We start from the raw sequence: 24,909 nt of genomic DNA, 5'->3' as shown, positions 1-24,909 counted from the left end.
CGACGGTAGCAGTGGCTGCCGCATCATAGCAGGATGTTTTTTTTCAAGACCAATCGTTAAAGAGTACATAGGACCATTGTTCCATAGGACTTTTACATGCACAAACATCTGACATGACATTCATTGCACAGGGTGCGAAAGAAAGAGAGAATAAATACGGTTTGAAGCAAAGTGTTTGAAAATGCAGCGCAGCTGTTATTTGGCAATTGTTTTGTTTTGTTTTTCTTTTCTTTTTCTACGTTGAAGACTATGTGACAATGAAAGGGAGCTAACTATATATATATATATATGTCGATGAATGCAAGGAAAGCAAGAAGGCATTGGTGAGGAGTTAGACCTTGTCCTGGTCCTTGATCTCGGTGCGGAGATGAGCGACCTCCCTCTCGAGGATACGAGCCTGTGCATCTGCCCTCTTTGTCAGAACATTGACGAGGTCCTTGTTCTCCGGCAACAACCTGTTCTCATCGATCTTGGCTCCGACCTCCTGCATGGTCTTCAGAACCGTCGCCAACTGGTTAGGCAACCAGGTCACAATAGGCGATCCACCGGTCGCGACAGGGTGCTTCGTGTACTTGATAATGTACTCCTTCGTAAAGCTCCAATGGCGGTTTCGGAAGTTGCGGATCTGGTCAACGGCAGCGAGGTAGATAGCCGCCGAGTTCGGGTCCTGCTCAGCGAAATGCCGGACCTGGGCCTGTCGGGCCTTATTCTCGACAAACTCCAAGAACTCGGCGTGGTTGTGGGGGCGATAGGTTCGGAAGTCCTTCAGGACAGCCGTCAGTGGGTTCGAGGGCATGCTCTCGGTCAGTTGGAGGAGGTTATCACCCATGGGGACCATCGAGTCGTTCGCTCCAGACTCTCCACGATGGAACATCGGCTCGTCTGAGACACCCTCATAGATGACGCCTTTCGGGAACATGGGCTGGTTCTTGGTTCCCATGATAAAGGTTCGGAACTTGAGGTAGTCTGCGGGCAGGGAGCGTTCCCACATCGTGTCCATCTCCATGTTGATCTTTTCGTAAGTCGAGACCACCTTCGAGAGAGAATCGTTGAAGAGCTGGCGGTTGTGTTTATCGGCAGCTTCGAGTGTGCGCATTGTGTTCTTGACGAGCTCGCCGGAATGGGAGACCATGGTGACGTGTGAGATGATGAAGCCGAGCTCGGATGGGTCGCCGGAGAAGGGACGGATCAGCTCCAGGTTGCCCCACACCAGGCCCTTGCTCTTGTCGATCCTGCGGTAGTTGTAGAGACTGCGGAGTAATAACATATAAAAGAGGGTTAGCGTTAGCATGGATTACAGTCAATGGACGTAACGATGAAGTAGAAAGTGTTCGTGCAAGCTAGAGGTACATTTTTTTTTTTGGAATACTTACGCGTATGAAAGAGCATACTCCATGAAGGGCTTGGCGCCAATCTTCTCGGCGACTTGCACGAGGGGCACAGCAATGTTCTTGGGCAGAACCGAGCGTCCGAGGCCATAGTCGCCAGTCTTGCGGTAGAGCAGATCGCAGGGTTCGAGCAAATAGGCCGAGGCCACGAAGGTGTAGTCGCGGTAAAGAGCTGTTTCGGACCAGAAAGAGGTCATGGGAGCAAAAGAGCAAAGGGCGTGGGATATTTAGTTAGAGTTCATCCATTTCTGGACATTACCACATCCACAAAAACCTTCCATAAAGCAAAAAATGAAAATGAAAAATCTCCCCCCACAAATGCTCAAAAATAACACATACCGGACAACAGCTCCGAGTCCTCGACGTTCGACAGGTCGTACTGGGGGAGACCCTTGCAGGCCTCTCCAAACTTGCCCTGGGCCAACAGACCAGGGGTGCCATCCTTGAGTGTCAACGGCATCTTCTGGAGCAACTGCTCTAGGGCCTCATACTCCTTTGGCAACACATCCAAAGGATCCTGTCGGGGCAAGAATCCGTTCTGGGTACCGACCATGAAACTAGGGATCGAGTGGTTGTGGACCAGGGGGTCCTCGAGGATGGGGAATCCAGGGACCTCACGGGCCTGTTGAGCAATGTCCGTGGTGTGGAACTGGCGGTACTTGGGTTGCTGGCCTGGGTTCGCGGACGAGGACGAGGACGAAGGAGAGGCAGAGGGGGCCGAAGGGGCGGAGTACTCGCGGATGGCCTGGGCTTGGAGACGAATGGAGTGGGAGATGGCGGCGAGGGCTGAGGTCGATGCCCGTGCGGGCGCGAGGTGGGGGAGGCTCTTGAGGGCGGCGTTGGCCTGGATGTTGAGGGTCTGGCGCAGCATAGTGCTTGGTGTGAGAAGCGGAGTGAGAGAGAGTGGAGAGAAGGAGCGGAGACGGAAGTTGGGGTTGGAATGCGGTTCAAAGAGAGGGGGGAAGGGATGTAGCTCTTTTATGTATATGTATTTGGTGGCAACAAGAAAGAGTCAAGAGTAGAGAAGAAGGAAGAAGAGGAGAGGAGAGAAGAGGACGAGAGAATGCCCCTCCCTTTTATACGCGCAGAGGACGTCCCCTTCGGAGGGAGCTGATTCGTCTGCTCTGCTGCTCTGTTCTGAATGGAGCGAGGAGGAGGGGATCAGATCCGATGAGGTGGGATATAGTGGATATAGTGCCCATGTACACGGACGGGCTATGGAGCGGCGCTGTGGGCGAGTCTGTGAAGAAGCCCTCCCTGCGGGTGGTCGTTGGACAGGGGCCGCCTTCCTAGGAGGGGCATGGACGCCTCCCCCTGGTGGAGGGTGCACTGCAGTGGATGGATGGCCATGCATAGTGCATGGAGTCTAAATACGGCCAAAGAGAGGGCGGTGTTACACAAAAGAAATGAGTCGCCTTGATTCTCGCGACTGAATTGCGACTGAATAGCGGGCGGGCTTATATTCAAAAAACCATCGTTACACAAAAGAAACGAGTCGCCCAAATTTTTTTCTTGTATGGGCCATTGTCGGCCTGCAAATTGGGCGAAATGGGGTGCAGTCTCGCCTACTTTTCCACGCCCATCTGACCTGCCCATACCACACCTCCCCAACCCGCACTAACCTATCGTCGAGCCGTCGTCACGGGAGAGGGCCATGACTCAACCAGCCTTCCTGCCCGCCCTGCACCTACACCAATGGGCCATGCACGCCGCATGACACGCACCGCCGACAGCCTGCCCCTCTCTTGGCTCCATGCGTCTGTCGTTGCCATGGCGGGGATGGTCAGAACCAGCTACATCCAAGTTGGTTTCTTTGGGGGGAGGAGAGAATGAGGGCTCGGCTGGAACAAAGGACTTTGGCGCAGCGTGGTGAGGCCGCTGGAAATAGCCACTTTTTCCTGCCTGTCATGCGACGTAGCCCTTGATGACACTTTGCTCGTTCCCACACCCCCGCCTTTACCTTCCTCAGCAGTACACACCCAGCCTTCCATCCACACCCTTGTCTTCATGCTTGCTGTCTATATCCACTCTACTTTTTCTTTCTTCGTCCAGGGACCCCTTTAACGGCAACATACGTTGACACTCCCGTCCAGACACAAGCCTGCCACCCCTGTCGCACACCCAAAAATAAAACCAGGTTGACTGCCGTCCGTTGCAAACACATGCTTGATCCTGACGCGTGTTTGAAGCTCCGCACATGAACGTACAAAGATTCGGATATCCAGAGCCTTTCGTTCGGACGCAATGTCCGAGCCAAGAAAGAAAAAAAAAAAAAAAAAAAAAAAAAAAAAAAAAAAAAGCCCATGATATTCATTCACGGGGGGAGAAAACCCTCAGAAGAAAAATAAAATTGTGCACGTACGAAAATTATTTTCCCACGTTCGTGAACAAGGAAGGCTTCCAAGTCTGCACATCATTTCCTGCGCCAGTGTCGCCATGGGTCATGGCCGCTTTCGGCTGTATCAACCTTCCTGACTTCAACGATGAGACAGCTACCGAGTGTGCTTATGGATTGTTGTCCGTGAGATCTCTTGTTACCTAACGTCTGCTTCTGCGATCCACGTTATCAGCCTTGTATTGAAGGAGGAAGAGGAGGAAACTGTCTACGTCTTGAAAGGAAGAGTGCGTCGCAGCATCAAAACGTTTTACCCCACACACGCGCCAATGGTCCATCACTGCATCTTCTCTTTCCCTTCGTTCACTCCTTCCCATCCACCTTTTGCTCGTCTTTCCCAATCCCACACCGCTTCTCAATCATTTATTCATCCACCATGGCCGACATTCTGATACTCCACTGTCTCCTTAGTGGACACAGTCAGCAGCCTCAAGAAGAGCATCAAGGGTCAAAAATGCTGTCGAGTTCAGCAATGCGGATGCGGATGCGCTCACTATCTGATTCGTCTCCATCCATGTCCTCGCCGCCACCAAACACCATGTCATCCTACTTGACGCACTGGAGTCCAAGGAGGATCTACTCCTAACAATTATTTTTCCGAGGTGTTCGATGAAGGCCATCAAAGAAAACTATTATCAATATTGTACAGCGGCCTCCACTAAGTAAGACCACCGACTGCTTTTTGTAGGTCTTTCGAACTTATAGACTCTGGCTCATCCCACTCATTCATAATACGATGAGCAAGTTAGTTCTTATGGCCATTGTCCAAAAGGAGTTCCCGTCAGTGCGGCGCCGTCTTGCTAGCCTCGGCTATCCGAATTTCTCAAGCAAATCCAGATTGCTAGACGAAGCTCAGATCCTTTTACTTTCGTTATGGGGCTACAGCGTCTTGATAGGGCGCTTAGAAAAGTTGAAAGGATGGCGTAAAAAGTGCTTTGACATGGTCCCAAAGCGCATATGCATTAAAGTTCATTAAACTCATAGTTCAAGCAGTTTGTTGAAGAGGGTCGAGATCCACAGAATAAATGGTATGGGAGATACAAACACGTACAAAAAATTCTTCGGTGACGCATTAGGTCCGAAATGTATTATGGTCCGGGTTTCGGTGCAATTCATCAACCCCCTCCATTGCAACACACATCCCCCCGAATACCACCACTCCTCCTATTCAGCAACCATGTCTTTTCTTTACAGAGCAGGCGTTGCTGCCACTCGTTCGACTCGCGTTGTTCAGAAGCGTTTCGGCTCCCATACGGCCCATCACGGACCCGAGGCTCCTCCTACTCAAGAAGGTACCGATCTCACATACACACACACACCGGATCGACTCTGGAAGTGAATCATCTGGACACGTCCTTTGTTTCATCGCGTGTTGGGAAAGAGTCTATGCGGACCGCGAAACAGCTCTTGATGGGAAGCTAACATTTTGGATGGTGATAAAATAATAGGTTTTACTTCATCGGGCTTCAAGCTGACCTTGCTCGCTGTTGTCGGATTGATCGCTTGGTCCCGTATCGATGAGCACCTTACCAACCAGGGCGAGGTAAATGAGCCTGACAGATTAAGCAATTGGAGCAGGAGCAGGATGTCATGGATACATTCAGCGCAACACAATCGCTATCGGAATCAGATTACCGTTGCTGCATTGGTTGGATACTACTTTGTCAGGGGAACTATGTTTTCGTACAGCAACTGGATCAGCAATTGCGGGACATGGGTATCTTTGAGGCAAATTTCGACCATAGGACTCGACGATTATTTCATTATTTTTTCGTACAAATGGCAGGAGGAAACGGATCGCGTCGATAGCATCTCTATTGTACGCTTTGGGAAGTTATCGACGAGAATATCAGAGAGCGATTGTTAACGAGGAATTCTGGACATACACTGTACGTCTTGATGTCTATGAAAAATAGGAGAAGCACCCTTTCACCCGCTACATCGAGTACTACATGCGTTCGGAGCAGGAGTCCAACCGCCTCAACCAGAACCACATCCAGCTCGCCCAGCAGGCCGCCGAGGAAAGGTATGAGAGGAAACCAGGGGGTTTTTTTTCCTTTTTGATGTTGGACATTGAAAAACGAAGAAGATATGCAGCTTGAGATCGGGAAGATATTGTTATTCATCGCTGGCGATTATGTGCATGTGCGCATTTTCTTTTCTTTTTTTTTTTTAGAAAATTCTTCAATGAAGCCTCTCTTCCTCCCAAGATTCAGCTTCGCTACCCTGAGTACGTATCTCGAACTTGTTTGTTTGCTTCATTGGTTGTATCTCTTCCGTGAGAGCATATATGTTAAACAGGACATTGTATTTTAACACGGCACACTTTTTTCCCTTTTGATAGCTTGATGAACAATGCTTCTGGCAAACTTATCGAGGCCGGCTCTGCAGTGTCGATGGACAATGTCGTCGCCAAGTACCATTAAAGTCAATCGTGCTCGTTTCGTATTGCCGATCTTTTCTTTTTTCTCCCCTACACTTCTTGTTCGTCTCAGGTCGTTATGCACACGACCTACCCTCCTTCCTCATTTTTCTCTCCCTCCTCTCCGCTTACCCTCTCTCTCTTTTTTTTTTCTTTTTTTGTTAGACGCCCACTACTAAAATAAAAGAATGTGTCAAATATACAGCATGCCAGGGTATGATCCTTGGGATGCTAAACAATATATATATATTTTGTTAATGGTCTTTGTCGGTTGTTTTATGTTTTGAATGGACTGGGCGATTGTGTGAAAAATGTATGCGTCTTTTTCTTTTTTTTGTATACTCCTTTTAAGCCTTGTTTCCTTATATTCTTTGTGTTTCCAAAAGTGAATTATTCTCTGAAGCATTGCAACATTGCAGCATTTTAAGCAAAGACAGGACTAGAGGATATTCAAGAATGACATGTATTTACAGCACTCGTGTAATTGTAGTTGTAGTTGTAATAGCATAAGTTATTCATGTTTTTAATAAAAGGCTCTTTAGAGTGAGGACTATTGTACAGGGGAGAGGGAGAGGGAGGGAGAGAAAGACATTGTAATATACACAACGAAGAGAGAGAGGGGGGAATAAGAAAAAAAAAGAAGACTCCCAGGTCCAGATCTAATTTAGTTGGAATTATCGTTCTGGAAGTCGGTCTTGAGGGCCTTGATGGCATCGATGGAACCGATGATGGCGGAAATGACACCGATGATGACGATGATGGCGCACCAGAGGAGCTCATACCACTTCAGGTGTCTCCATCCGATCAACTTGAAGTAGCACAGGATCGGCAAGACAAAGATCAACGTGCAGTTGCCGAGGGCTCCGAGGAGGGAGAGGAAGTCACCAAAGTAAGGGACCGTGCAGGCGATACCACCGCAGATTCCGACGAGGATGAGACGGGAGATCGTGCGGTAGACGCGCTCCATGACCTTGCCGCGACGGGTGACCGTGATGTCGAGGAGACGCTCAAACTCGAGGGCGAAGGAGGTCAAGAGGATGGGGGCCGCGAGGATGACGTGGATGATGATGACGACGGTTCCGATCTTGGTCGCGGTATCGTTGGGCAAATTCGCGAGAATAGGGGACTGGGCCTCGGAACCGTAGGTGAGGTAACCGGGGATGGCGGTGGCGATGTAGAGGATGGAGCAGGTGGCGAGGGCTGCGGCGACGACACGGTTCCAGGAGCGGGGGTAGCGCATGGCCTCCTCAACGTGCATGTAGACGACGTTTCCTCCGAAGCAGATAGAGATGGATGCGACGGTCGTGGGCAAGTGTGCGAGAATGACGTTATCATGGACGACGCTGGCGTAGGCGGGATTGTGGAGATCGATAATCGAGCCGCGGACAGCGACGATGACGAGAACAACGGTTGCGAGCGCACCAAAGACGGACATGACAGCGACTTCCTTCAGGGTCTTCATGGCCACGAAGGGGATGGCGACAATGGCGGCACAGATCCAGATCCAGGCCTTGGTGCTGATGGCGTCGTTAGCGACGAGACCCTTCATTTCAGTACCGGAGAGGATCAGGTACATGACGGGGGCACCGATGACGATCGAGGTGTGGAAGAACCAGACGGCGATGAGTCCTGCACGACCGAAGGCGTGACGACCGACTTCCTGGTAGGACGAGAGGCGGTATTTGCCGTTGTAGTAAAGGCACTTCATGAGGAGGATGGCGGTGTAGATCGACATGAGGAGCGAGAGCAGGAGGATGCCGACGCCGATCCAGCCGCCCAGCTTGAGGGCGTAAGGCAGACCGAGCGTGCCTGTGCCTGTAGGACAAAGGGAAGTGATGACGAATCAGGTAAAAGCGGTTAAGATTTGTGGACCCCTTTGTGTAACAGAACTACGGGCTGTGTGCTATTTGTTTGGTGCAGGGTGTTTACCTGCAACGACGCAGACGACGTTCGCATAAGCGAGAAAGCTGGATCCCTGCTCAGGTCTCTCCGCGAGGAGATCGACTTGGACGGACTCCCTGTCGCTCTTGACGCTCTTCACTTCATACATCTCGGTGGCCTCGTGCTTTTCCATGATGACTGAAGAAGTGATGGTGGCGGTGGTGGTGGTGGTGGTGGTGATGGTAGATGGGGAGGGGTATAGTCGAGAAGAAACTGTATTAGGTAATAAAAGAGACTAAAGAGAGGAGGAAGATCCGAAGATCGAGGAGATTGAAAGAGGGAATGTGGAGAGTGAAGGAGAGAGAGACGAAGGAATGAGAGGAGAAGGTTGTCGGATCCGCTCCTCCTTTTTATATCAGGAACCAGGGGACAGCCGCCCTTTTGGCAACCACGGGTACATGTGAGTACATACATACCTCTACCACTTGCGTACTATTTCCATTTTCGAGGAGGACCAGTCGCACGCGAGAGACAAGGCCAAAGGGACCGAAAAGGCATAAAAGAAATTCGGCTGGCTGATATGATTGGTTGGAATCCAGAAATACAAAGAGCTTCCTTCTTTTTCTAGTTTGTGTGTCGTAGTGTACACCTCGCTCCTCAAGTGGAGACAGACCAGTAAATCCACTCGTTTAGCGCACCCAAACAAACCTGGGAAACAAACAAACCAACTGCCCACGGGGGCTGCTCAAGCAGGCCTGCAAACACATGAGAAGCACACATACCACCACTACCCACCACTACTATCACCGCCAGTCTAACAACAACAACAGATCGCCATTGTTTTCTTTTTGTTTTTGTACAGGATATTCATACAACACAGCCCCCGGAGGAAAAAAACGATCACACCATCACACATGTTCAGATCGTTTCCTCTCACGAACGAATGTCTTTAGACCGTTTCGTCCAGCGAACGAACACATATGGTAATCAACATGGCCAGATGAACGTAGACCCACTGTTGGGGACTGTATTACTATGAACCATAATATGAGAGAAAGAGGGACAGCATGAATCTAGGCTGAACGGCTACCCCTACCCTTGGCCGTAAAGTACACACGATATCTAGATTGGAATACAGACTACTCTACTTGCAGGTTGGATACAGCTTTTTTTTGTCCGCGCTGTTTCGCCTCTCTGACTGGAAAAAGGTGCCTGGCTAGCAGGTGCAGGAGGGTTTTTTTTATTGAATGAGTGTCAGATCCACTATTGAAAAGGGGCCAAACAGCTAAACCCTCCGAAGCAGAATGATTGGGTCTCGCTGCCTTTGGCCAATGAGGCGCCCTCAAATATTCAAAGTCCTTCCTTCGTTGTCATGCTTCAAGCGCATCCTTCTGCTCGTTCCTAGATCGGGAGTTGAAACCCCTCCCCCCATCCAGAAGCCCCATTGATCCAGATCACTAGGATTGCTCTTTGCTCATCGGGAAATGAGGGGTGGTTCGCCTCGTCCAGCGCCCCCTCGTGGACCCTATTGTAAGGTCAGGCTCGTGTTCATTGGTTGAGTCCATACCTGCAAGGTGGTTCCTGGAGCATGTGAGCTGGTTTTCTTCCCGCGCCCAATCCCACGGTCAGGGTCTCGAACCGATCGAACGAGAGTACCGACAAGACAGCCCAAGCCCACAAATTCAGGCCCCGTCTATGAGTTCTCAATTCCGACTTTTGGGATGGGAAGGGCATGACGCGCCAGCTGTCGTATACTCATATGAGTTATGAGTCAAGACGTTGGTGTCCACACAGTCGGACTAGAGAAAGAGGGATAAAAAAACGCGTCCATGCATCTGCCGGAGCAAATATCCGATGGGCGAAAATATCGTCCACATGGCTTTTCCTGTCCTCATGACCTCAAAAGCACTTTTCCAGGACACAAAAACGCGGGTATCCATACCGATCTATCGCAGGCAAAGACCCGATCCCGCTTGCAGGTAGTTCCTTCAGATCCTTAATTTTCATGAAAAGCGAGCGAGCGAACCGCGATGGTGCTTTATTATTACTGTTTCTCAGCTTTACTGCGGTGAACTCCCATGCATGATGTGACCAATACCACCCATGCTCATCTCTTGATGGACCTCGACTAGAATCCTTTCGGGTTTCTCGCCTGCAAGAGACACAGGAGCTGGATCGAGTCGCCGAAATAGGACTTGTCCGATTCAAGTTCCTCCATTTGGGCCTGGACCTGCGCCAGGTTTGGATGGCGCATCGTCCACATAACGATCGATGCCGGGGCAGTGTAGGACATGTCCGAGTAGCTACGGTCGTGGATCCTATGACCGTTCAAATGATATCCTGCGTGGATCTCGGGCAGGGATCCGAAGAAGGATGACATGGCCATCAATGCTGGTTGGATTCTTGCATCCATTGTGAGAAGATAGTAGACCGAGAGACGCCAACTGTTGACATTGAAGAAAGCCATTGGCAGGTTATTGTTAGAGCCTTATAGGTTCAGCAGTACATCAAACATGAAACACAAATAGTTGTCAAGACCTACGGAACACGGCAAGAGTTCCAATTATAATCCTATTGATAGCAGAAAATCAATGGCACGGTGAGTGTCAAATATAACAGGACGCCACAACATGTACTTGATCCAACTCCTTGTTCCTGCCGTCATCTTTACCTTGTCATTGTCACTCTCGAGGATCTTGTGCCGCGATGGTTCAAAATATCCATTAGCTGCGAGCTTCAAGAAATCCGCAATCAGCCCCGTGGGATTCAACTGCACCTGATGCTGCACTGTTGTGACAATGGCGTCCATAACCTTGGCCCACTGTGACGACCTCTCCGGATCCTCGTTGTAAAAAGTCAAGAATCCTGACAGGATGAAATCCGACGGTCGTGTAACATCCGTGTACGCACTCTCCTCTCCAGACTGTGCTCCACCCGAGTACTCGGGGACTTTGACCCAATCTCCGAGCGTGGGCATGAAGGTATGGTGGTTGATTTCATGGTCCCAAATCGCCTTGCAGAGGGGGATGGCGATCTGTCGATAGTCGTAGCGACCGCAGGGAGAGCGACCCCAGGCCTTGGAAGCGTAAAATAGAGAGGTTGCGATGTCGATATCGCCGTCCGTTGCAGAGTTGCAGCCACCGTCCGGAGCGTTGGAGTAGGTCTGGCTGTGCTTGTCGTCGATCTGTTGCCAGGAACAAAGTCCATTGGCGTTCCTGAAGTGCAAGAACCAGCGTAAGAGTCCGTCAAAGTCCTGCTGGTTGCGCATCAAGACCGAGATCAACATGCCATATCCAATTGCTATATGGAAAAGAACCAAACGTAAAGGAGCATTGTCAGTGTTAGGGTTCACTTGCCTAATTGCTAACAACGACAAAGAAAAACAGCACACAAACAGACGAGCAGGCTGTGTATGCAGAAGGCGGCAGTGCAAGAAAAAAATTCGTTTCCGTTGGATGGCGCATTGTTATTGCTATGCTGTACCTTCAGAACAAGTAATAGCGTTCTTCTGCTCGACTTCGCCCTTCTTATTGTAGTCGATATAGAGTAGGTCGCCCCATGCTCGCACGTAATCTGCGCGCCACTGGTGGTACTTTTGGTCAATTGAAGGCATCCTGTTTTATCCGTAAGCCCTATGTTCGCTGGTGGGGGGTTCTGCTTCTCCTGACAAGGTTTCCGTGAGCAGCAATGTCGATGAGGGATGAATGAATGGTGTCGGTGAGGTTGGAATGAGGGATAAAAAGAGATGCTGGTTAATACATCCACATTCGCCTCTCAGACCATTGTATTTTTATCGGCTCCCCCCTCCCTTCTCGTATCGATTTCGCGGCTGCAGCCGCAATTTACTTTGCGTCATTTAATCATTCTATCGGGCTTCCTATGAATCCCTGGGGAGGGCTGTGGCCGGATATGTCGGGGCAGTCGGAAGAACAATGTTCACTGCAAGGAAAGGTGCGCGCTGTGCACCCTATTGAATGTCAAGAGAGCAGGAACAGAGCATTCAATGGTTCCATGCTGTGGATACGTAATATGGAGAGGAGTGACACGAAGAAAAAATATGAGCCAAGTCTCAATCCTGGTAAAAAGTGATACCGCGCGGTCAAGCCCATGTCCTGTACCTGAGTCTATACCCGATTCCTTTCCAAGATGGACACCATATATCCCACACGTTGTGCTTCTACAGCCCTTTCCCTTTCCCCTCCCCACCTTTCTCTTGGATTTGGGGGTAATTGGGCTGCCTTTAACCTAGACTAAACCTATAGATGAGGCTGTGTTGGGCTACAGGGCTAGCTTGCAGACTACGCGCGATAGTTTTTCATCGGGATAACGACAGATATTAACTACCCAATAGGCGAAGCAGCAATTGTTTGATGATTTTGTCTTTTTGGACACTGCCACCGGTCGAAGAGTTGAACAAGGCCCGTTGTGGTACATGAAGACCAGGCTGCGGGAGTACAATGGCGCACAACATAACAACACAGAAAGATGTGTGGCGTTGACCAATCAACTTTTGATCTTCTTTACATACATACAGCAGACCTTGACAGCCAGTCAGCCAGCCAGCCCCGATACAACATCTGCACATATACACACGGCATCATTACAATGCAACGCCGTATCCTATCCACCTAGAGTGGACATGGTACATCTCCTCGTAGTTTACCCCCCAGGGAGAGACATGAATGAGACAAGACATGAATGAGACAAGACAGCAGGGATGGGAGGTGGAATGATGACCATGGTGCGCTGTTCATGTAGAATAGGATAGGAGGATAGATAGGACGCATAGGTGTGGTGTTGTGTTGTAAGCATGTAAACAGCCTGTTTGTCAGCTGCAGTCCTGGATAGGGGCGGCAATGCATTGACAGGTCTATGCCCACTGCTGTATTTGTTTATCTATTTTAGTACATGTGCGCCCTGTGGTAGTCGGTGTGATAAAAATAAATCGGTTTCTCCTGTCTTTTGCTTCTTTGGTCTCTCTCTTCCCAGCTCGTGTTTGTGTACTGCCGCTGTTGTTGTTCGTCTTCTGATCTGTCGGTTGAACAATGCGCTCATTACTGAAGAAGGAAGAAAAAGAAGCGGAGACCATGCGGTGTTGTAGAAAGAAAGAACGCACTGCCCTAAAAATAACACCTTTTCTTCGCACACATACACTCGCACGGTAGACTCTACAACCGCGAGTAGTTCACAACACCCACCCTTTGACCCAAAAGAAAGAAATGACCTCCAATAGACTAGTAATCTATCAGCAGGGAATCGACTTGAAGAGGGAGGAACAGCGCCCGTGTCCACAGCCAACCTTCTGAGTTTGTATACGATGTCAGAATGCATGGGCTGGCTCGTGGAGGGGAGGGGTTTTTTTTTGGCTGTCTAGGCGTATGCATGTAGACAACATAGCCATCCCTCTCCTCCCTCCTCCTCTCCCCTCCCCGTCCGTGTGTCTATGTACGCCCTATATTATACCGCTGTCTTTACTGACCCTTTTTACCTTTTCGATATCTCTGTTGTCATGCAGCATCCAGCATTGCCCAACTCGGGATGGCGGAAGGCAGTTCCAGGCTAGGCTAGGAGAATCAACAGGCATCCAATGACCTTTTCTCGCCTTGCCTCGCCTTGCGCCCATGCCAACCAACCAACCACCGGCAGGGACTGGAATGGACACGGCAACCAAACGCGTTAAAAATGTATTTATATGTCCATGAATAATGCAGTGCCCCCTCTTCTTTTTCTCTTTACTCGTGTTTTTGTTCTTTAATCGACGACGACGACGACGACGACGACGACGACACCGCTTGCTCCTCTCCATTGTCCCTCTTGCTCCTCATCCGTGCGTGCTATCTTTACTTCTCTGCCATAATCGCCCCAACGCTTCTGCTCAAGCAACAACATTTCGCCAGGCACCAGACTGCGATTCAAGCACACCTCTTGTACATAAACCCTTCTGTCACGTATCAAACTACCAACATGGCACCCTCCTGCGTCGTGGATCCAATGGATTGCATATACCAAAACCGATTGCCATTCTCTCACTACAAGCGCGCTCCCCCGTCGGATGACAGTGGACCAGCTCCCCCCGATAACAAGACCGTCGTCGTCGCAACAGCAGTCGGGGGCTCACTCGTGCTCATTCTTTCCCTCGCGCTCTTTTTCTGCTGCGTCCGTAAACGACGCGCATCGCGGAGGATCGGCCAGCTCCAGCGCTTCCTGCCTACGTTCATGGACCAAGAAAAGACTGAAAAGTACTTCCAGAGACATAGTTCGTCTTCGACCCTCGTTGCTGCCCCTGCTCCCAAGGACCTGTCACCACCCTCGAATGTCCATCACCGAACACGATCTGCACCGATTGCCTTCGAGAAGGGCGCAGGAGATCATAGGAGCCGAACATTGGAGCGTGAGGAGTCCTTGGGACAGTTCCAGCAGATTTCCCTCACCTCGGACGAACCCATCAATGAAAAGGAGGAGCTGGGACCCAGACAATCCTTATCTGGCCGGTCTACTCGTTCCCGCTCCGCGACTGTGGTTGCGCCTGCTGCCCAGGTCAAGAGCTCGCTTCACCGCAGCGTCAGCCTCAACAAGCACAGCAACCAGGGAACCATCAACAGCCGTAATGCTCCCATAGGGGTCGAGGAGGACGAAGACGAGGAATCGGGACATCCTAACAAGTTTGCAGAGGGTGAGAGTCTTGTCGCCCCGAACCGATTCTCGGCCTTCCTGGATTTCAGTCAGTCGAACAATAACAACCGCTTCTCTGCCACGTCGATCATCGATTTCGACCCCAACTTTGATCCCTCGCGGTTCTCGAGCGCCTCGATTATGTTTGATGCAAAGAGGAGCTCGAACCTATCGAACGCCTCATCCGACGACAACGTGTCAATAAGCTCGTCGGACGAGTTCAGGAACAACCTTCCGCCACACCAAGAACAGCCCTCATTCCACAGCCATCATAACTCACCAACGATGCGTGGCCAAGATGTGGACACGGAGGTTCCCATACAGACGCTGTCGCACCAAAACCAAAGCCAACCGATGTACTTTGGAGATAAACAGGAGTTGGACGAGGATGAAGAGATCATCCCTCAACCGATGGCAAGGTACACAGGAGTACGAAACTATCCAAGGCAGGAATTCTATCCACCAATGCAGCAGAACAGCTCGATGTCTGTGCCTATGCATATGCCGATGCCGATGCCTGTGCCCTTTGTGTCAACTTCCCCTGCACTGCCCCCACGTATCAAGTTACCGCGGCCTCACAGCGGTCAAGAGATGAGCTTTTCAGTTGCAGATGCTGAAGTCAAAGGCGACCGATCCCACTACTAATATAGGACTTTGAGTGCTACAGCAGCAAAAACAAAAGATCTCGCCCATCATCTACAGTAAATAGTTTGTAAATAAAACAATCCATGCTTGTCAAATAATACACCATTTCTCCTTCCCCCTTTTTTTTTTTTTTTTTTTGCTGGAAATCGCCACCAAGAACAGTTCATACCCACCACATAAAGCTCTGTTCCTGTCTTCGGCCGAGTACTGGTCCCAGATTCTCCTCTTCCAACCGCATAGTTTCTCGTATTAGTTCTTCAGTGAACCGCATCTCGCCCTAGATCCATGCCAGGAATACTGTACAGTTGAGGATATGTCTTGTCTCCATGCTTGTCCCCGCACAGCATGTTTGACCTTCTGTTCCACCCCGTATCTCTCCTTTTCCTGCTTCCTGTGCTGTCTTTGGACAAGGCGGCTTTGTCATACTGCAGTTTGTACGGATCCTTGGTTGAGATATCTGTTCTAGCCTCCTTACCCCGGGATTAGGACAATCGGTCTGCGGTACAAGCTGTGCTCCCGAGTTTTAACATAGAAAAGGTCCTGGCCGCTCTCCACGTGCCAACGCCGCCCTTAAATAATGTGGTCTGAGCGTCCTGTCTTGGAACGCGACGTGGCAACAATCAACTATGTATCGAGGGCGCCACATCTGGATTGTTTGTTGTGTAATTCCATGAGTTCAGGCGACCACACTCTAAAAAGAGTGCCCACACTCAACATGTGCCTATTTCGGGAAATAGTGGCAACGACAAAGACCCGCTACTAAAGACCCCTCCGTGTCCACAGTTTCGTTGTGAACTTCCCAGTCCAGTTGAGGGAACCATACCTCTTTTTCGTTGGCACTATGGAGCATAGATTACTACTATCGCAACTGAAAACCCAAATCGAAATAAAGACAGGTGTGCAAATAAATGTTTACCTTAATAATAATCGTACATCTGCTTCCCAATTGGAGCGTAAGACCAGACACCGCGATAACTGGCTTGTGGCAGCCAAGTGTTCAAAGCGACGTTGCTTTTTGATCCTTCGATGTCGGCTCTTTCTCTCCTTCTTACATCGAATTCTAGGATTAAGCGTTGGAATGAACTCTTTATAATAGGGCAAGACCGTTAAAAAACGCTCCCCCAATACGAATGCTATCCTCAGGCTATCAAACACACCTTGTCCTGCAAGTCCAAGCCCTACACGCACAGCTCGCCCAACTCGCGTTTTTTTCTCGAGCTACTCCCTATCCTAGTGCTATCAGCATCACTATCGCCGCCAGTCAGCAAGCACTGGACTCATCTTCAAGCTCTCGACATTCAAGAACGATGTCACGGGGGACCCCAAAGTGAAGATGGGATTATGGTAAGATGAAGGGAGTATGCTGTTTCAGTGCTCTCGTACTACATATTACCAACAGCTCAATTAGGGGTTGTAGGACCATAGCTGTAGGAATCCGATATTGTAGTCAAAGACCTGCCCGGTGGGGCCATTCGCTCTGTTCAAAGTCCGTTGAGGAAACCTCCCGTGTTGGGTCTGTGACGGAGGGGTTAAGGATGATCTCTAGTTCCGTTTGCCTGCTCGCTCCAGACGCTTCAGGCGAGATCGTCGCTTTTAAGGATTGGTCGGTCCAGAGTAAAAATAAAATCATTCTCAGAAATACAAGAGTCGGCAGCGCAGTCCATCACTATCACACTATTACGACTACTACCACTGACAGCTCACTCCACCACTACGGACAGGTGGGGCTTCCGAGAGCGGCTGAGCAAAAATAGTTTCGCGTCAACTGCAGGGTTCGAACCTGCGCGGGAAATCCCATACACTTAGCAGGCATACGCCTTAACCACTCGGCCAAGTTGACAACTCCGATGAACGCTCATTTCTATGAACCTATATATGCCGCATACATTTATTTCTCTAATTGCATGGATTCCTTATTCGCACACATTCTATAACTGCACAATGGTCCGGCCCGATGGCTCAGTTAGCATACTGGTCAGGGCACCTCCCTTGTAACGCGAAGGGACCAGGTTCGAGCCCTGGTTAAAGCACAGTAATATGTGCTACGCATAGAAATTTATTTGGAGCATGAGTCGGGCGTACTACCCCACTTCAGTTATGTGGGTTTCCTTTCCCCGGCGACCCCCACATTGAGTGGCACTACCCCATGTAATCGTTGTGGGTTTCCTTTCCCCTTCCTTAACGCTTGACAAAATGCTCAGAATAAATTTCGCCCTTGCGCTAGCCTCCGGACTTCGAGAGGCGCTGGTTCAGAACTTCCCAGCTATACACCAGGGTGTACAAGTTATTCCACTGCACTGGCAGCATGCGTCTTAGCTACCCCTGCCGGGGTTACAGGTATAAGTTCAAAAGTGAGTAGGCCCACTTTATAATAGGCTAATCTGAGCTCACATCCAGTGACCTCAGGTGGAGGAAAGACGGGACGAGGAGGAGGAGGAAATGTTACAATAGTAGAGGAGTCGGCTCGCAAGCCAGTAGAACGGATTCCGTGCTCTCAAGAAACCAAGACCATCTCCCAGATGTACAGGTTACAATTGGAGAGATGGTCTTGGCAGATTTGCAGGTGAGGAGCCTGCCAGCTAGCCGAGCGGATCGCAGGAGAAAGACCTCGGGACGCTTAGGGAGGTTACAGTGAAGTTGTTGGAGATGGTGCGACTGCCACACTAGAAGATTTAGGGCCAGATAGACACAAGTCTCAGAGACTATTCACTAGGAAACCAGCACTGATTGTTCTCTCTCGGAGGCCATGTTGAATAAAAAAAAAAAAAAAAAAAAAATATAACTGCACAACCTCATTCACAAGTTCGTCGGCTTTATTATCAGCCCAAGGGAAGAGAACGTCGACATCTACATCGACAATCTCACAGTCGTCAACAATTTCAAGGAGTTGGTGCAGCAGCGGGATTCAGCAACAGCAAGGCAGCGTTTGAGATCTGCAGATGCACAGTGGTGGGCGATGGTGCATTATGCCTTCTTGCAACAAGGACAAGGTATATCTGTGCATTGGGTACGAGGACATGCTGGACACCGTGGCAACGAGGCTGCAGACACTGTTGCCAAGGCAGCACATGGGATCGATACAGGACTATGGAGGCTAGACGCAACGCAGCACCATGATTTGAAATGCCACGCACAGTTTGCAACGCACAGTGCAGACCTGGACTTGAGGAAGATACTGAAGTTGCAGTCCGCGGTACGGCACCATTATCAGTGGACATTGCAGCATCGAACGAGGACCTACATCAAGGATTGGCGGTCGGTAGCATGGGCGCCCACGCTACGGATCTTACACGATAACAACCCGCCAAAGCGCTTATACACCAGCCTGGAAGACTGTCGTTTACGTTCGCACAGGATCGAGAAGCTGCATGGAGATTTGCCGACATTGCAGGCGATGAAGAAACGACATCCAGATACCTACCAAACGGACATATGTCGTAGGTGTGAGAGGGAACCAGAGACGAACGATCATCTTTGGCGTTGTTCAGCTACCTTGTGCGACCAGCGACAAGAGTGGAGGGACGCGGTGGAGGAAGTGGAGTTGAATGGATATCGTGCATGGAGACAGGCAGTGCGAAAATGGGAACAGGAGAGAGAGGAGGCCGAACGGAAGGACAAGCCCTTCACTGCGACTTGTCCCAACTTCTCGGCAACAGGAACGAAGGCTATCTGGGAGTCAATGCAGTGGATTCAGGGGACGGCGGAAAGGCGAGGGACATATCGGGTTGCGGAAGAAGAGGAGCCGGAGAGTGAGGCAGATTGGGAGGTCAAGGACTTATACCGAGGTTTGGTGCCAACGGGACTCATTGAGACCTGGAAGCAGCTATTTACCACCACTAAGTGGATTGCGACGATCATGGTGACAAAGTTCGTGAGCAGGATCGAAGAATTTGGCAGGACCAAGATATGGAACAAACGATGCGAGGACACTGTCGCCTGGGAAAAGTCAGTTGGAATCACCTTCATGAGCAAACGCGCCGGAGGACGCAACGGTGATCGGGGACACCAACGTAGTGTTGGTGATTTCTCTGATTTGAAAGGGAGACGGTTACTTGCAACGGAGATCCAGGAAGGTAGACGGGCCGCGGATTATAGGGTGCTACAGCATTGCTTGGGGCGAGGGAAGTTGGACATAATGGAGGGGTTATTCGGTTTAAAAACAACTTTATTAACATTGGATCTGGATTAGGAGACGTGTATCGCGCAACAGGTCACGCAGGAGTTAGGTTAGGCTAGCTATGCGACATGGGTTATGAATTTGACGCCTCAAGCCAACATAGTTGGTAGGGGATGCGGCTCTGCCGTGCATGGAAGGCATCTATGGCTTCAAGGCCTTTGCGGACCATGCGTCTTGTGCTCATGGGGATTTATGTTAATAAAAAAAAAAAAAAAAAAAACAAGTTCGTCGGCTTTATTGAGGAGAAAGCTACGGAGCTGATCTGGAAACCACGCTGCAAGGCCACTATTGCTCGAGAGCGAGAATGGGGGATCACAGCCAAGATGAAACGAACTCCATACAAGGGACCGAGAGGGGACTGGAGTGATGGGTATGGATACATTAGCGACGATGACCAATGTCCGTGTGGTGCATTACTCGCTGACCATGTAAACGGGAGCTGCCCTGGCCCCGTGCTTGACCCAGACGCAGCGGATCGGACGCTGCTGGATTGCCTGCAAGGGAGGAGGCGGTTGACAACCATGGAGGGGATGGGGAAGATACCCTTCTTGTAACAAGGTGTTTTCAGCTTTTAACACACTGATGAGGTGTGGCAATTGTTGCGCAGGCCCTAGGGGCAGGCCCGGGGAATGTGACCTGTCTTTTGGCGACTGTGGATCGGTTCCGCTTTGGTGGTGAGGACAGCGATAGTAGATCTTTGCTAGTTAGTCTGATAGATTCGCAGAGTCAATTGACTCGAGAGACAAGTTGTTATAAAAAAAAAAAAAAAAAAAAAAAAAATTCTATAACTGCACAACCTCTTATTTGCATGACTGTCCCTTTTACCACAGATGTTAATAAAAAAAAAAAAAAAAAAAAAAAAGACTGTCCCTTTTACCACTGCGGCTCAACATCTCTTTTTGCACTATTTTTGTCTGAGCTGCGCCCAAACCCGACCGGCTCCCGGACGCTCCCCATCTCATCTCTATCTCATTCACGCACTATATATACATCTAAGCTTGAGGGTTAGTCAGCGTTGCGCCGATCTGGACCCGCTTCTATGTATAAACGCGAAGGATATCATGAATAAGAAAGCGGTTCCGAACAGCCAGAGAAGGATATAGTGTCCTTTGCGACTTGACTGAAGTTTATTCTACTTGGCCCCTTTTACCTTCCACTCCGATCCCTATCTACCTATCTAGCTGCCTTACCCCCCCGCCTATCCACCTTATCCTCCCTTGCACTTACCTTACCTACACTACCCGCTCACTGCCTTCCCGATTTCCCGTAACAAGAGATTTCGTATTCAAGTATAGTTTTACAAGAACTCTCAAAGAGATAGTATTTATTAACTGTGGTCTGAAGGAAACCTGCAGGTGGGACAGAATACAAACATCAAGCTGTCCGATCCGACTATGTCGCAACGGGTCTGTATTTCATAATCAATGATCGCATGAGTGGTGAACCGATAGCCCCTGCTCCCTATTTGGCCTATTGTGCGCGAAAGTCATTCTTTTAAGGCAAATTAAATTGCTTTGACCTAATACAATTTTTTTTTCAATTTTTTTCTCTCAGTTGCTGCTGGTTTTGTTTTTTGTTTTTTGACCATCCTGGATGATTTTATCACATACTCATATATGCACACGTATAAAGACGTCTGAAAGCATGCCTGGATATAATTCTGGCGCGTCTTTTGTCAAAAACAAAAAATATTTGGACGCGTTTTCTCCGGTTTTTATACTCATTTGCGTATTTTTGATGGCTATTCCCACCCAAACATCATAATCGCATTGATGTATCTGCTTTGCACGCAATTTTGACGCGGTTTAACTTAAAAAACACGCATTTTCTGCACAAAATGAGAATCGTGTAAAAAAAAAAAGGCGTGATGGGGGGAATGAGATCAATATGTCTATATGCCAGCACTCAGCAGAATCCAATATTGTCTAATGTTACTTACTTGAGGAGGGGTTTGCGAGAAACGGTCAACAGCACAGCATAGCGAATGAAAGGGTGTAGGCGGCAGGTCATTGTACTCAGAGGGAAGAAGAAAGATAGAGTTTTGCGATGTAATACTCTCAATGGTGCGTGCTCGAGTCCGCGTCAATTACTTCGATCGCCGTTGAGAACAAAGAGACATCAATCGAAGAAGTGGTTGTGCATTGACCTGAACTCTGCGTAATACTATCTCAAAAAAAAAAATGCGAGCACCTGCTGAACGGTTAATTGTACAAACTTCGGATGTGCAGAGGCGCTGGAGAGGCCGTGACCTACTTCAGCCATCACCATGGTAGAAATTACAGCACTTGTGCATGGAGATGGTTCAAATAAACACCCAGAAACCATACCTGTTAAGCTGATCCATATGCAATGTGGACAAAGCAAAAATGCAATCAACAGTAGATGGCCATTGGGCTCGTAAACTAGTCCAAATGTGCAATGCCACCTTCGTTCGAATCTCGGTACACCCGTGTTTTCTTTCTTGGCACTTATTGTCTAGCATTTGACACTGCAAATGATGAAGCGTTGATGGACGTGCCATACTCAAGTTCAAGCACTGAACCCGATTTCCTTTGATCTTCCTGACTCCCGCTATTTTTTAATTAATAAAGTCCATCTGAACAAAAGGACATGAGGTCTATACGAAGACATTTTATCATGCTCTTGCTATTAGGACACTTTCAATTTTTTTTCAGACATTTATTCCATCTACTAATCTGATAAGGATCCTCAAGCTTCACTTTGCAGTGCATTTCTGTTTTCAAAATGTCTTCATAATGGCATCAGGTTATTGATCAAGAATCGCAGCGGTCTTGATGAAAAGCTCTTTGCAGTCCTTGTGTAGCCGAGGGCATGAGGAGACTATCCCCAACAGCATATATTTTGTAACTAGGTTGTCACATAGGAGATTGACGGTCGAGAAATATGTACGGAGACGCTGAAAAGAGAGGGGATCGAAGCATGGAGAGAGCAAAAAAAGAGCGGTAATTCGTGGCGCGGCTACCATGATGGATGCAATATCTGCGTCGGAAAGATTTCGGCTAACTTTATTTAAAGTCAACCCTTCCAACCAAGGCCAACTTCCTGCCACGACTAGCTTCATAAAGGTTCTGACGGTTGAATGCCGGACTAAACAACTCGGATACCATTCTATAACCTCCAAGGATGTATATTGAGTGAGGGATTGAAGCTACTGGTCCACAACTTCCTGGACGCCAGCAGCATATATCAAACACAATGTTTGTAATCTGGAGAGTATGACGGTAGCGCTAGGAGCCTCAAAATTGAAGATGAAGAGTATTCAGATTTGGCAAACTGGCGATTGCCTCCCCCAGGTGAGGGTCGTCGAAGAATGGCTCCCAGGGCGTGCCGTGATAACTCAGATCCAAGGACGTTAAGGTCGAATGTCGAGAGATGAGGTCGTATACATGAGTCGCATTGCCGGCCGTAAGATTCAAGCGCAACTTTTGGAGTTTTGAAAAATTCAATGCGGCGCACTCAGCCACTATCTGGTCATTGATATTGGAGCTTATTTGGAGAGTCTTGACCAAATAAGCATACCGTCGGAGAGCCTCGACAGATGGCATTTGTTGCATGGCGGTCAAACTGAGCGATTCCCAAATCAATGCCGCTGCCGATTCGTGCCACGCCTTGTTAATCCGCATAAATCTCACAAGAGACCTGCGGGTCAGATATCGAAAGACAGCATTCCTGATCTCTGGCAAGTCCATGGCTATGATCTTGTGCAGCTCTGCCGGAGGCATGTTGTTAGATGCGCTGGTATTTGCCGCAAGCATTAGGTTCGTCGTTTTTTTGCGAGGAAACTTGCGAGTACGATGTATGTGGAATAGAATGTGAAGAAAGTGTGTGTGAAAAGTGGGAAGGAGTTATAGTTAAAGAAAAATATAACTTGAGTATAGACATCTCAGTCAAGATCCGTCTCCACAAAGGCTTGGAAACGGCGTCACGCCTTCGGGAAAGGTGTGAAACTGGGTAAAAAAGAATCAGTGACCCATTCAAGCTTTTTTCAGAGCGGTCCAAGGCGTGGTAGAGCTACACGACACACCCCCAGGAGACCACAGAAACATATTGTAAGGGCGCCATTGCGTTCGTAGATGTATTTGAATCACAGTGGTACGTCTTGATTTTCTGAAGAGGTGCAGGAACAGGAGCTTGAACAGAAGAGCTGGCACAGTACGTTTCGAACAAACCTAGTCGCATGATAGAGATCTATTATCTCTTTATTGAGAAGCACAATACAAAGCGAGGCCTATTCGAGATGATGGAGATAATTGTGAGAAGGACGATAAGACTCCCAACAGCAACAGGATCACCAGTCCGGGGAACAGGAATTAGGATACCATTTTATGAACTCCAAGACCGGGTTTTGAGCCAGGAACTGAAGCTGCTTGTCTAATGAGTCCTGGTCATTAACAATATATATCAAACGCAGTATTCATAATTCGGAGAGCACCATGGTAAACGCTAGGGACCTCAATGTTGCAGATGAAATGAGTGTTCAAGTTTGATAAGCTAGAGGAATTAAAATACGGCACGGGCCTGTCGAGGTAACCCAAATCTTGGAACTCAAAATTTTTAATGTCGAAAGATTAAGTTGCACAAATGCGTCGCGTTGCCGGCTGTTAGATTCAGATGCAGCTTTTGAGGGTTAAGAAAATCCTATGCGGCGCACTCGGCCACTATCTGGTCACTAACACTATGAGATATTTTGAATATCTTGACCAGATATCCGTAGCGTCGGAGAACCTCGATAGATCGGGAGTTTGGTGATTGATCTGCTAGCCTGGGCGATTCCCAGTTCGTCAACGCGGTCCGTCTATCCCATTCCTTGTTAAGTCGCGAATACTTTACGAAGTTCCAGCGGCCTAGACAACTTCCCTGATCTCTGATATGTCCATGGCATTGATTTTTTTAGCAGCTTTAATGTATCTGTGTTACCAGTCATTGCTTCTCAAAGACGAATGATAGGATTCTTTCTGTATGAAAGAAAAATGTCAATGGAGTGTATGTGACAGAAGGCTGGAGAGAGATAGAGAACGAATGGAATCGAAGCTCAATGACTTCCTAGACATCTCAGTCAAAAGACAATGGTGTGGGTATATCTCCACAAAGGCTTTACACCTTCATGGCAAGGTGAGAAACCTATGAACACGAACGAGACTGGACAAAAAGACAAAAGTGTGGCTCAGTAACCTATCCAAGGTGGTGGTGGTAGCCAAGCCAAGCCAAAAAAAAAAAAGAAAAAAAGGAATGGTTCTTTTTTTCGTGTGGCACAAACAAACGCGCGAGAAGCATTGAAATACACATGAATGTACAATTGCCCTCGTAG

General features: G+C 48.9%; 6 protein-coding genes, 1 non-coding gene and 1 pseudogene across 8 annotated transcripts; 3 read left to right on the top strand and 5 right to left on the bottom strand.

Moving 5' to 3' along the window:
* Positions 1-186: 186 nt before the first annotated feature.
* On the bottom strand, positions 187-2,473 carry BC939DRAFT_278186 (uncharacterized protein). Its single transcript, XM_051551186.1, has 3 exons — positions 1,728-2,473; positions 1,374-1,560; positions 187-1,250 (listed from the first exon to the last, which is right to left on the bottom strand). The coding sequence occupies exons 1-3, from the start codon at positions 2,257-2,259 to the stop codon at positions 332-334; spliced, it is 1,638 nt and encodes a 545-aa protein (XP_051408739.1). The 5' UTR covers positions 2,260-2,473; the 3' UTR covers positions 187-331.
* A 2,436-nt stretch (positions 2,474-4,909) lies between these two features.
* On the top strand, positions 4,910-6,448 carry BC939DRAFT_461983 (uncharacterized protein). The gene is made up of 5 exons (XM_051557062.1): positions 4,910-5,075; positions 5,232-5,326; positions 5,700-5,809; positions 5,960-6,013; positions 6,128-6,448. Exons 1-5 carry the CDS (start codon positions 4,961-4,963, stop codon positions 6,207-6,209), a joined length of 456 nt encoding a protein of 151 aa, XP_051408738.1. The 5' UTR covers positions 4,910-4,960; the 3' UTR covers positions 6,210-6,448.
* Positions 6,449-6,869: 421 nt separating this feature from the next.
* BC939DRAFT_401059 (transmembrane amino acid transporter protein-domain-containing protein) lies at positions 6,870-8,255 on the bottom strand (the record flags this gene model as incomplete). Its single annotated transcript, XM_051552586.1, has 2 exons — positions 6,870-8,020; positions 8,135-8,255. The coding sequence occupies 2 exons, from the start codon at positions 8,253-8,255 to the stop codon at positions 6,870-6,872; spliced, it is 1,272 nt and encodes a 423-aa protein (XP_051408737.1).
* A 1,762-nt stretch (positions 8,256-10,017) lies between these two features.
* Positions 10,018-12,001, bottom strand: BC939DRAFT_277951 (Six-hairpin glycosidase-like protein). The gene is made up of 4 exons (XM_051551184.1): positions 11,570-12,001; positions 10,758-11,386; positions 10,629-10,657; positions 10,018-10,530 (listed from the first exon to the last, which is right to left on the bottom strand). Exons 1-4 carry the CDS (start codon positions 11,697-11,699, stop codon positions 10,215-10,217), a joined length of 1,104 nt encoding a protein of 367 aa, XP_051408736.1. The 5' UTR covers positions 11,700-12,001; the 3' UTR covers positions 10,018-10,214.
* A 1,841-nt stretch (positions 12,002-13,842) lies between these two features.
* Positions 13,843-15,506, top strand: BC939DRAFT_461973 (uncharacterized protein). Its single transcript, XM_051557061.1, has one exon. It carries the CDS (start codon positions 14,051-14,053, stop codon positions 15,401-15,403), a length of 1,353 nt encoding a protein of 450 aa, XP_051408735.1. The 5' UTR covers positions 13,843-14,050; the 3' UTR covers positions 15,404-15,506.
* Positions 15,507-17,162: 1,656 nt separating this feature from the next.
* BC939DRAFT_t154 lies at positions 17,163-17,243 on the bottom strand. The gene has a single exon. It is a non-coding gene; the product is annotated as a tRNA-Ser (tRNA).
* A 117-nt stretch (positions 17,244-17,360) lies between these two features.
* On the top strand, positions 17,361-17,433 carry BC939DRAFT_t155 (annotated as a pseudogene). The gene has a single exon. The product of its transcript is annotated as a tRNA-OTHER (tRNA).
* Positions 17,434-22,777: 5,344 nt separating this feature from the next.
* On the bottom strand, positions 22,778-23,323 carry BC939DRAFT_531738 (uncharacterized protein; the record flags this gene model as incomplete). The annotated part of the gene is made up of 1 exon (XM_051561633.1): positions 22,778-23,323. The coding sequence occupies one exon, from the start codon at positions 23,321-23,323 to the stop codon at positions 22,838-22,840; it is 486 nt and encodes a 161-aa protein (XP_051408734.1). The 3' UTR covers positions 22,778-22,837.
* Between the last annotated feature and the right edge of the window lie 1,586 nt (positions 23,324-24,909).

This window comes from Gamsiella multidivaricata (genome assembly GCF_025024155.1).
Source record: "Gamsiella multidivaricata strain RSA 2152 chromosome Unknown BC939scaffold_69, whole genome shotgun sequence".
NCBI lineage: Eukaryota > Fungi > Mortierellomycota > Mortierellomycetes > Mortierellales > Mortierellaceae > Gamsiella > Gamsiella multidivaricata.
Note: the sequence above shows the minus strand (reverse complement) of the source record. Positions and strands in the feature narration are given on the sequence as shown.